At 38.1% G+C, this 12,960-nt stretch overlaps 1 protein-coding gene across 8 annotated transcripts in view; it reads right to left on the bottom strand.

Moving 5' to 3' along the window:
• Positions 1 to 12,960, bottom strand: part of ZNF236 (zinc finger protein 236) — a 98,199-nt gene that overhangs the window by 68,509 nt on the left and 16,730 nt on the right. For all 8 annotated transcript variants that reach the window (XM_049830170.1, XM_049830168.1, XM_049830167.1 and 5 more), the window contains exons 4-5: positions 5,839 to 6,017; positions 2,543 to 2,667 (exon numbers count right to left, since the gene is read on the bottom strand). In XM_049830170.1, coding sequence (XP_049686127.1) covers positions 2,543 to 2,667; positions 5,839 to 6,017 — 304 coding nt within the window. The remainder of the gene's footprint in view (positions 1 to 2,542; positions 2,668 to 5,838; positions 6,018 to 12,960) is intronic.

Here is a 12,960-nt window from a genome sequence, read left to right as displayed (position 1 = left end):
TGCTACATGTACTTACAGCTATCTGTATGGTAACAGATTAAGCATGAAAAACTGCCCAGAAATTTTAACTGATAAAACATAATAGAACTGCATAAACATTTTACAAAGCTACATATTTTAAACACACAGATACTAAGAACGAAGTGCAGTTTCTTACAACCGTGTGTCTTAACTGACTGCTGGAAATCTCCAGTGTGAACTCAGTATTACGCTCTTTTTTTTTTTTTTTTTAGCAAAGTAGTTTAGCTGTGGTAACTCCAGGACCTTGAAAAGGTTTAACACTCTGCCTTTGCACATTTCCACAGCAAAAGGACTATGAGCATGCTCTACATTATGTCTGCTACACCAGTAAGTACTACCATGTGCTAAACATTATGCACACTAAAGCAGTTTTAATGAATATTTTCATATGACTTCTAATTATATAGCTGTAATTACATCTAGTTTAAAATGATTAATTCTTAATTAAATTCACAGTTTTAAATAAAAGCAGCTATTTTCTGAAATGGATTACAAGCATGTAACTCACATAGTACCAACTCTGAAGGAATGTATATTTTCTGTTCTGCTGCTTACAGCTTTTGAAGATGCTTTAAGATCTGTAGGTTTTAAATGTCTATTTTGTAATATAGATTAAAATACAGAACACTAATTCAGATTTTGAAATACAGTGACAAAACTCATACTGGGCTTTCATAGGTAAAAGGCTTAGCTTCCACTAATAGCTGTTGGTGGAGAAGTATTGCTTCAGGTTAAGTTTGCCTATTTAAATAAATTTCATTATAAAAACTAAATCTTAATTCTAGTGCGGAAACACGGAATTTCTATATTTCAAGTATAACTTAATAAAATACGTATTTGGGAGGGAGAAGGGAGGGTTCATTACTTAATTATTAATATGGGAATTGCAAACCCTGAGACTTAAAATTTTTTTCCCAAAGGGTGTAAGTGCTTGAAATTAATAGCTATAGACAAAAAAAGTATTGCAATTAAGACACTAATGTAACGCTGTACATGGAGCACAGACATGTTCTTTTAACAATTAAAGACTTAAGTATTCTAAATTCTTTAAAGCAGAGCTCTTCTTTCCTACATTATTTTACAGTACCTCAAGCAATTGGATGCCAAACAGATTGTCTGCAGATTTAAAGTAATAACATACTTCACAAATTAAATGAGTATTCACTAGCTACTTGGAACTTAAAGTGACCTACCCTCATGTGCAGATTGGGATTACGTTTTCTGTCTCTGGTTTCCCAATAGACAAATATCTTTTTACTCTTCAAAAGAACTGTAAATGCTCTTGAACTTTTTTTTAAGCTTTAGAAAAGTGTCCTCAACCAACTATAATCTTGCTTCTTTAATTCTGACTAGAATAAGCTAAAATAATATATCGAATAGATACAAAACTCTAAAATAACAAAGTTAATTTTCAATGGCTTTTTTTAGATACTACTTTGAGACAACTTTTAAAGCAGGTACAAGGCTGACCTCTTGTGTTACTGTTTCACAATTAAATTATAAAGCTTAAAAAGATTCCTAAGAAGGAGTCATGCAACAGAACTTTTATTTCTCCCTTGGCAACCAAAGCCATTCTTGTACATGGCAACTTGTCACATCACTGAACAGACTGCTAATACAAACAACATTGCACACTTACATAATTTACTACTTTAATTAGCTAAAACTAGACAAACAGCAATTTATTCACAAGATGGAAAATACATATATATTGTACATCACTGGAGGACCTTCAGTGAAGGTTTTGTTTAAAGCCAAACTCATGCTGTATTATGTATGTCTGGTTAAAACTTGAGAACTATTCTTACAGTCCTCTGTACACTTCAAAAACTTTTGTATTATTTTATACTTAGCATTTTTCAGTTACTTCAAGGGTAAGGGTTAAATACATGCACATATTTATTACAGTAATTTTGCAAAATCCATCTGCTATTGATTCTGCAAAACTCAACAGTCACATGCTCTCCAAGTATCAAAATTACAATCTATGTTTATCACCTCCCAAGTTCACTTCGGACATCCTGAAAATGGCAAAGTACAGTAAATACATGGCAGTAACTTTAAATAAATCAATCTTAAAAAAAAGGCCACTATGTTAGTAGTATTATTCATTCTCATGTATGTCTACTCTTTTCGTGATTGTAAATTTTAGAACTCTAGACTATATAAGATCTTATTTAGAGTACCTGACTGGACCTTATCGAGGTATTCTAATTTTAGGGCCCATTGAAACCTTAAGTACCAAAACTGGTACTCTGTAACAAACGAAACCTGTAAAGTACTTAAAATTTCCAGATGTATATCATTAGAAACAGTTAAAAAGATTTTAAAAGCATATAAACTTCCTAAGCAAGGGAATTACATAAAGGCTGCTTTAAATCAACAGGTAACAGCATCCAATGACCCAGATGTATTAATACTATTTCAAGTCCCGACTGGGAGAAAAATATTTAGCATTTCACACATTAATTGAATTCTGTAAAAAAAATGCAAACTAAAATAATTAATTCTACAGTCTCACCTGTGTGTATCCTAACATGTCGTGTTAACTGACTTGGTTTCTGGAACGTCTTTCCACAGTGAGGACAGGAATAGGTAAACCCACTTCTATCAATATTTCTGTTGTAAGATCTGGTATTTGATACCCTGTCATTTAAAAAAAAAAAAAAAAAAAGGAATTTTAATAAAGTCCTCTTTATCCTAATATTAAATATTATTTTGAAGAAGCTGATTTTACCCCATCATTTTTTAACATACAGTGTAAATTCGATGACAATATATATTATCAGCTGCAACAGTTAAAAACCAAACTCTTTAACGATACTAAAAGAACAATGTAAATGGAGCCCTTTGAAAAGTGTCTACAAACACCAACAGTTTTTGTTATTTCTGTAACAAAATTTATACTTCTTAGAGGTTCTCTAGAGACCTTTTCACTGTAAATTCTGCTAGAATTATACAGTGACTTCACAACTACTATTTTGGTGGGGTCTTTCAACTTTGCATGACTATTTCTTTTGCCTGAACACAGCAACACTTTTGTTCTCAACTAGAACAGAAAGAGCTCATGAAGTAGAGCATGCAGTAAATGCAGTTGCTGAGGTCTAACAAAAACAGGTTAAGAATTTAACAACCCAAATATTCACCACTGCTCCACAAATACAAATCACAATTTTCACTGAGACATGGTAACAGATTATATGAATTCCCATAACCCATTTCTCTACACATCAAACTGATTAGTTTAAATGACTGCTGAAAAACAGCAGCATGGGAAAAAACCCAACTGATTTTATGCTAGAAAAAAAAGAAAAACCAAAAACCTAGAGGATATTAAAAGACCATTACAACAACTCCGCTAAAAAAGGTGAAACCAGAAAGCAGTATGATATCTAGATTATTTCACATTTTCCATAGTGCCTGAGTATTTACACCTATGCAGTAATCCAGCTTGTCAGTGCTGCTTAAAGCTAACTGAAATTACACAAATTTAAGTTACCTGGTGTTTTTCTGAACAACTGAGATATAAGAATTAGCTAATGTGGAGCAGATGTGCAAAATATGCCACCAGCTTCAAACACACACTGGTATAACAGTATAAAAAAAATAGCAGGAAAGTAACAGTTTATGCATAACATCAGAAATCGTTAAACTTCTGCTCAAATGACCCATCTTTCTACTCTTAAGAGAACGTAGATACCCAGATATTTAAAACAAAGCACATTTTCACTTCCAATTACTTCAAACAGATATACATGCATTTTAAAAATCTTTTTATACTCTTGCAGAGAGAGCACAGAGTTTGGGTAATATATTTTACTTTTACGTGTTAATTATATGTACCAAAATTTACTGAAGTATCCAGAGTAAAATCTACTGAAGATTGAAATGAAGGAAAGAGAACAGCACAGATGTTAGAACCTCTTCTTCTTTCCATCTCAGGACAGGTCTAGACCAGCCTGAATGTCAGAATGTGCTCTCTGATGAGCAACATCTGTTTCAACTATAGCTATGGCATTTTAATAAAGGAAATAATATACAATTTGGAGACAATTGTTAGGGACAATCCTTCAAGGTCAGATCACCTTCTAAAATATTTCACTATTTAGAGTTATAATGACCATTTTCTTTTTAGCAAAAGGTAGATACTAAATTTAAATTATAACTTCATACTAGTTTTCCATTTGAATGTTTCAAAGACAAAATGAACACCTTTTAGGGAAGGAAAAGCCAACCACTTTATGAAAAAAAAACTTAAGGGAACAAAGCTCATCATAATATTGAATCCTAAAAATTTTTTGAAGCTTATTTTACAATGAAAAGCAGGAATCAAATAGTAAGATTTCTAACTACTGATGTATGTCTTTTATATACAGTCAAACAGGTTAGGTCAAAGGTTAATTTCTCATAATTCATCTGAACAGTATGAGAGGATTGTGTCAAATAATAAATTAAAAAATTGGAATGTCCATGTTTTTGCCTTTCAAAATCACTTCTACTGAAACACAGAAAGTGGAGCCAGATCATTTATGCAATTCATTAACCTGGCTCACATACATGGGTTGTATTGGTACTGCTGGTGAAAGGACAGTAAAACACCATGACGGACAGTAGTTTCTTGAATACAAATGCAACATGTTTCTACATCTGAACTGATAAATGAGATGAATCTCATATAAGGAAGCTCCGAATCCAGAAATAATCCACGTTTATGGAAATAAAGATAAACAAATCATCATGGAGCACTTACATCTTGCTTATATCAGAATGTAGCATGTATAATAATACTCTCTCAAAATCACAGCCATCACACTAGATTCACTCATCCATTCTTTATGTAGTCATCCTAACTTACACAGGAGATATACACAAGAACGTTTTTCGTGTGTAATACTACATAGCTCAATAGAAACATAACTTTACCTCAATTTTCAGTTTGCAGATGGAAATCTACAATTTTTTTTTAAAACCTGTAACACAACTATTAAGATCTCACAACCTGCATCATCTTCTAATAAAAATAACTGGAAATACCTAGTATTTCTCATTTCTAAATATATATTTTTCCCATCTGTTTTTTATAGAAACAGAGGAAAGATTAAAAGAGAGATCACCTGTCAAAAAACTTAGGCCTTCTTAATGGATAAACTAAACCAATACAAGTAAGTTTTTCTTTGTTCTAACTTAAAGTAATTTTCAACTTCCTAAAAGTAAAAGTTGAACTAGAGACCTGAAAGAAAGGACAGAACAAATTTTCTCCAAAAGTAAGAACAGCATTTATGAGGCCTGGTTTTCCCCTTCATTTTGTGCTTTTTCAGATTTACAATAAACTCACGGCAGGTTGTGGTGAGGGCTACTTGCAAAAGACGATTAAACTGCAAGGAACAATTTACTTCTTTGCAGATGATAGGTATTAGGATTTTTGCAATTACAATAACTGCTACGTAAAATTAATACACATTTGCTTCAATGTACTGCCATTAGCCTTTAAAATCACACACAAACACACTTCAAAAAGCACTCTGTATCAGAAAAACTTCACCTGTGGTTACAAACAGCTAGCAGATGGAACTATGCTTAGTATGGGTGCTGAAATAGGAAAACAGGAAAAAAAAAGGGGGGGACCCTCCAAAAATAACCACCTTTTTTAGCAAGGTTTTAAAAAACAAATGCCATTTTCATAACAGCATACCAAAGAAAAGAAATTATCTGCATAGATCATGGTACTTCACTGACTGGAAATGCTACTCTCGCTTTCCCCAGCTATTGCCATAAAAGTAACATCTGCTCATTTTGTTACAATCCCGTGATTGTTACCTTATTTTATAGTGAGTTTTCATATGCTCCTTTAGCTGTGAGGAAGTTTCAAATTCCTTTTTGCAAGACTTGCAGCTGTGGATTCTACTGCCTGCCAATTCTTGACGATGTTCTTCCATGTGTATGGACAGCTGACTCTGTAAAGTAAATTCATCTCCACACTCTGAACAGATAAGATTCTGAAAGAGATAATAGAGACTGATTTTTCAAAAGATTCCCGAAGAGCAGTACATGTGCACAAGCTTTGCTCAAGTAGATGAATGTATCCTCCTATGGACATCGGCAGCTGGAAGCAAGCAGCAATAAAAGTATACAAGCAAAAAAGTTTGAGCCTCATAGTATAAATCATGAACAATAATCACTGCAAGCTTACAGTAGTATTAGTATTTTAAGAAACTCCACTGAAACTGAATTCCAAAGAAGTTCATATGACAGCAGAAACAAGCAGTTCAGTACCATCACCACCACTCCCTATTTCCTTGGTAGGCTAGTTCAAGATACACACAGAAGCTTACCTCAGTGTCATTACCCTATGGTTTACCTAAACATGTGTAAAAAATATTACTTTCTAACCAAAAACATCTTAACTGTAGCTTCAGGGATTTTACACTTTTACTGGTTAAAATGATACAGGTTGTCACTTACTTTTTAACAGTAATTCCACCACAGTTACTACTGACTTTTCTTAAGCTATCTTCACAGAAAAAATGACAGAAATAAATAGAGACATATAATGTTTTTGACAGATATCATTTCAACCCATTAATTTTACAGCAGTGTTAAACATACGACTTCCCAGTTGTATTAGTATTCCATGTCATTAGGAATGGAAATTATATTTATAAAGTTTAATGCAAAAGCATTACCATTTCTCTGAAATTCAGAGCAATAATCAAAGTCAAATATTGTTTCAATGAAAACTAAAAGCTCTGCATTTATTTGACTTCCTTTCGCTTTTCAAAACCATTAATTTTATTTCTCAGTATATCTTTATTTTACAAAATCTAAGCAGAGAGTTAAGATTAAATGTCTAAAAATATTCACCATCTCTTTGACAATACATCTGTTACATGTTCCTTGCTGGTGTAAGAAACTTGAGACAGTTTTTGTTTCGGTTCATTTTTCACTAATAGTGATTATCACTGCAAATGGAAATGTTATTTAACCTTACCCCTTTTTTTTTTCTCCTTGAATGATCAACAAGTGGGAAAAAAAACCATCAGTGTTCAGTTAAATTAAGATATTCATGAGAATGTTTTAATCAAGAGGAACAAAGATATGCAGTGCTATTTTTAAAATGCTTTGACAATACATGTGTTCCCTAAGTCTGAAAAAAACAAAAATTCTGCAGTATCACCAGACAACATTTCCACACAAAAACTTAAAAATCTGAAGTCTGCTAATGAAATTAAATACTACCTCAAAATGACTTGTTTAATCTAACCTAGAGATTGTTATTACTGGACTCAAGTTACAGTCTGGGAGAAGATGTAAATAAATCTTACTTTCTTTTCCAGGATCTACATTCAAATCTCAGTAAGAATACTTCTTATTGAAAAATACTGTTCTTGCACAACAAATTTGGTTTATGAATGATCCTTTTATGTAAGTGGGGAAAAATTACCTGAAGAGAAGCTTACAATGTATACTATATCAAGCTGATGGTTCCCAAAATTGAGAGGTTGTCAATCGCTTCTCAGCATTTTTCAGACACACATTACCTATGAAATTAAGTTGCTATTACACACATTCTACTAAGCAACTTCCACAAAGAGCCTAAGAAGTATTTGAGACAACAAAAGTCTATGTATTTTTATTCATCACTGTAGAATTTCCTGTAGGAAAGTAAGGACATGGGAAAATAGAAAAACTGTACAAAAGAACAGCAATATATCAAGCTCAATAGCCTCTCTCTGGAATAGGCAGTAGCAATTTATTTTTTTGCCCCTCAAGCAAACAAAAAATCCCCCACTACACACGAAACAAATAATTCCACATCATTAACCTCACTATGGTTAAACTCACCTTCTAACAGTAAACAAAAGGGGCTGTTCATACATTGCTAGATAATATTAAAATTCCCCAAATCAGAAATAATTTTATGAAGCTTTACTCATCTAATTTCACCTGTATTAACTATCTTTATCTTATCAGATGCAGTATCTGAAGGGATACTTTGAAACTAGCCATATTCACCTGTTTAGTATCAATGACTGTAAAAGAACTTCTGATCTTAATTTGCACTTTTTCAAAGACTATTGCTCCTTAATTACAAGACAGGACAAAACAGTGAACATAATTAAAAAAAACCAAAAACACCAGGATTTTTTAATAACATAATTTTCACTTTATATCCACCAAACATCAGTTATAACTTTTTCAACATATTGGTAGAGTACCACGGGATACAGCCCTGGAGGGAAGAGGGGCCCAAGAAAGCTGGTTAATATTCAAGGGTCACCTCCTCCAAGCTCAGGAGCGGTGCACCCCAGCAAAGAGGAAGTCAGGCAAAAACACCAGGAGATCTGCATGGATGAACAAGGAGCTCCTGGACAAACTCAAACACAGAAAGGGAGCCTACGGAGGGTGGAAGCAAGGACAGGTAGCCTGGGAGGAATACAGGGAAACTGTCTGAGCAGCCAGGGATCAGTTAGGAGAGCCAAAGCCCTGCCAGGGACATCAAGGGCAACAAGAAAAGTATCTATAGTTACACTGGTGATAAAAGGAAGACCAGTGAAAATGTGGGCCCTCTCCAGAAGGAAACAGGAGACCTGGTTACCTGGGACACGGAGAAGGCCGCTGAGGTACTCAACGACTTTTTTTGCCTCACTCTTAAGCAGCAAGTGCTCCAGCCACACTGCTGTCAAGGTGTAAGCCCAGCCGGTAACAAAGCATCACGAAGCCGCTCACTCACTCCTACCCCCGACAGCCTCGGTGGGATGAGGAGAAGATACAAAGGCAGGCTTGTGGGCTGAGACAAGGACAGGGAGGGATCACTCACCACTTACGGTCACAGGCAAAAGACAGGCCCAACTCGGGGAAAAAACAAAATCAATTTAGTTTACTACAAATCAAATCAGAACAAGGATAATGAGAAGTAAAACTATTAAAACACCTTCCCACCACCCCCCCTCCCAGCTCAACTCCACTCCCAAATTCTCTCCCTCCTCCCCTCAGCGGCACAGGGGGACGGGGAATGGGGGTTGGGATCAGTTCCTCACGCCTTGTCTCTGCCGCTCCTTCCTCCTCAGGGGGAGGAGGACTCCGCGCTCGGCCCCTGCTCCAGTGTGGGGTCCCTCCCACGGGAGACAGCCCTCCACCAACTTCTCCAGCATGGGTCCTTTCTGCGGGCCACTGATCTTCAGTCGCAGACTGCTCTAGTGCGGGCTTTCCCATGAAGTCCCAGCCATCCTCAGGGCCATCCAACTGCTCCGGTGTGGGGTCCTCCATAGGCTGCAGGTGGGCATCTGCTCCACCGCTCACCACCACGGGCTGCAGGGGGATCACCTCCTCCAGCGCACCTCCTCCCCCTCCTTCACTGACCTTGCTGTCTCCACAGGGGTTTCTCTCGCATTCCAATCTCCTCCCCGGCTGCAGGTTTCCCTTCTCAAATCTGTTTTCCCAGAGGCACTACCACCACCGCTGACGGGCTCGGCCTTGGCCAGCAGAGGGTCCGACTTGGAGCCAGGGAAGCTTCTAGCAGCTTCTCACAGGAGCCGGCCCTGCAGCCCCTCCCCTGCTACCAAAACCCCGCCACACAAACCCAAAACAACCACCCAAGATGCAGAAGGCAAAGGCAGGGACTTGGGGAATGAAGAAAGATCCACTGTAGGAGAAGATCAGGTTTGAGACCATCTAAGCAACCTGAAAGTGCACAAGTCCATGGGACCCGATGAGATGCATCCGCGGGTCCTGAAGGATCTGGCAGATGAAGTGGCTAAGCCACTATCCATCATATTTGAGAAGTCGTGGCAGTCCAGGGAAGTTCCCACTGACTGGAAAAGGGGAAACATAACCCCCAGTTTTAAAAAGGGAAAAAAAGGAAGGCCGGGAGCCACAGGCCAGTCAGTCTCACCTCTGTGCCCAGGAAGATCACGGAGTGAACCCTCCTGGAAACTATGCTAAGGCAAATGGAAAATAAGGTGGTGGTTGGAAACAGCCAACATGGCTTCATTAAGGGCAAATTGAGCCCGACAAGTCTGGTGGCCTTTTATGACAGGGTTACAGTGTTGGTGAATAAGGGAAGAGCAACGGACATCACCTACCTGGACTTGTGCAAAATGTTTGACACTATCTCACATGACATCCTTGTCTCTGAATTGGATAAGGAATTGGCTGGATGGTCGCACTCAAAGAGTCAACGGCTCGATGTCTGAGTGGGAACCAGTGTCAAGTGGCACTCCTCAGGGGTCAGTACTGGGACCAGAGCTGTTTAGCATCTTTGTCAGCAACACTGACAGTGGGATTGAGCGCACCCTCAGCAAGTTTGCCGACAACACCAAGCTGTGTGGTGCGGTCAACATGCTGGAGGGCAGGGATGCCATCCAGAGGGACCCTGACAGGCTTGAGAGGTGGGACCGTGCACAACTCGTTAAGTTCAACAAGGCCAAGTGCAAGGTCCTGCACATGGGTCAGAGCAATCCCAAGCACAAATACAGACTGGGCAATGAGTGGATTGAGAGCAGCCCTGAAGAGAAGGACTTGGGGGTGTTGGTTGACAAGAAGCTCAACATGACCTGACAATGTGCGCTCGCAGTCCAGAAAGCCAACCAAATCCTGGGCTGCAGCAGCAGAAGTGTGACCAGCAGGTCGAGGGAGGGGATTCTCCCCCTCTGCTCCACTCTCAGGAGACCCCACCTGCAGTACTGCATTCAGCTCTGGGGCCCCCAACAGAAGAAGGACACAGACCTGTTGGAGTGAGTCTGGAGGAGGGCCACAAAGATGATCAGAGGGCTGAAGCACCACTCCTATGAAGACAGGCTAAGAGAGTTGGGGTTGTTCAGCCTGGAGAAGGCTCCAGGGAGACCTTATAGCAGCCTGCCAGTACCTAAAGGGGGCCTACAGGAAAGCTGGAGGGGGACTTCTTACAAGGGTATGTAGTGATAGGACAAGGGGTAATGGCTTTAAACTGAAAGAGGGAAGATTTAGATTAGATGGAAGGAAGAAATCCTTCACTGGGAGGGTGGTGAGGCACTGGAACAGGTTGTCCAGAGGGGTTGTGGATGCCCCATCCCTGGCAGTGTTCAAGGCCAGGCTGGATGGGGCTTTGAGCAACCTGGTCTAGTGGAAAGTGTCCCTGCCCATGGCAGGGGGGTTGGAACTAGATCATCTGTAAGGTCCCTTCCACCCAAACCATTCTATGATTCTATGATTAAGGTTTTCCTAAAGCCCAAGTAAACTCATGCTCACAGAGGAAGAAGACATTTTAGCAGTTTTAGTGCTAAAATGTCTCACCAGGTCAAAAAGTAGCAGTGGATACCACTGTCCATTGCTACTGAGGAAACTGACAAAACCAAGAATCCTCTACAAGGTTGGGCATATTTACACAAGGTATGTTCTTTATGACTTCTTAAAAGAAAGCTACCTGAAAGTGAGGAATTTCAAACATGATTTTTTTCCATTACACCAGTTTATCACACAGAAATCACCAAAGAATGTTAGGAGAAAAGTTAGTCTCTTGCAAGCTCAATTTCAATAGCCTAGAAAATTCCTTCTGGAAACCTCTCACAGGAGCAATCACAAAAATCTGCATTTCAACACAGACAGACACGCTCTCCCAACCTAACTGGAGAGCTCAAGAAGCTAATCACACTAGTTTCTTGTTATTGCCCTTCAGCACTCCATTTGTAGATAAAGTTGGCTGATGCAGCACAAAACAAGGCTAAAGTTATCCAAACCTCAGCTTTGTACAGCAATCTCCTCAACTGCTACATATGTTCCCTAAGTGAGTATGTACCTTTGCTCTTGTTTTCAAATTTTCAACCCTTCTAACAACAGAAGTAAGAAAAGCAAACAGAAGGGACAATGTACTCCACTGATAACTTAACTTCTTATTCTGCACATTATGAAAAACTCCTGAATGACAACTAGTACCACTGTCAAGACCCTCTGCTCCAAGTTCAAATTCCAGCTCTCCTACAGGCCCTGTGAATAACTAATGGGAAAGTCATTCTTACACTCTGTGAATTAATTTTTACATTCATGTCTGTTTTACCACAGAATTATAGGGCATTATAAGAATATATTCATTAGCAATTGAAAGGTATTCATACTTTTATAAATTTAATTTTCAAGCTGCAGATTGAACTTTAAATTGAAAGGCATCACCCAACCTATTCTTCTGACATCTGCAGCAAGTATCAAAAGCAAAGCTGCTGAAGCAGATGAAAAATCACTTAGTGACAGAAATGAATACTAAAAATCACTCTTAGGCATCTTTCTCAATGCTCAGTTTCCTTATTCTGATGTTTTTAGCAATTCATAAATCGAGTTTCCTCAATAAACACCCATTAAGCTATATATTATTATAGATACATTAACATGCAACAAAATTGTACACAAGTCCTCTCATTTTACCTCGGTTGTGTACATGATGAAACATGAACTGATAACAAGATTGAAGAAGGAATACATTCTCCACAGATGGCATTCCCTGTCTGGTTTAGGGAAAAATGCAAAAGGCCTATGATCCCAAACCTACTGGTCAAAACTGTTATTAGCTGTCTGCAATTGGTATGGAGAAACATAGAATTGTTATGTTTATGATTAGAAGTCTGGCAATAAAAGTGCATACTTGACTCAGCTCCAATTCTCCAACACAAAGTACAATTTTAAAAAAGCCTTCACAGGAGGAAGAGGTAATTACATGATTGAAAACTTGGTATTTCAGGCAGTACAATCAACTCCAGCAACTGCAGTAATGCAGTAATGACTAGAAAGTGTGTAAAATACTACTATGCATTAATTCCTTGGCAAGAATTTAACCAATGCCTTATAAAAATGGAAAATGAAATTGTGAGAGGGAAAGGAATAAGAAGTCCTCACAAGCAAAAAAACCACTCAAGAAAAGGGCTGGGAGTTCTAGATGAGGGAACAGCTTCATGATGCAAGAAATAGATGGCG

The sequence above is a fragment of the Accipiter gentilis genome, chromosome 27, assembly GCF_929443795.1.
Source record: "Accipiter gentilis chromosome 27, bAccGen1.1, whole genome shotgun sequence".
In the NCBI taxonomy this organism is placed as follows: Eukaryota; Metazoa; Chordata; class Aves; order Accipitriformes; family Accipitridae; genus Astur; species Astur gentilis.
The sequence above is the reverse complement of the archived record's forward strand: the minus strand, read 5'-3'. Positions and strand labels throughout refer to the sequence as shown.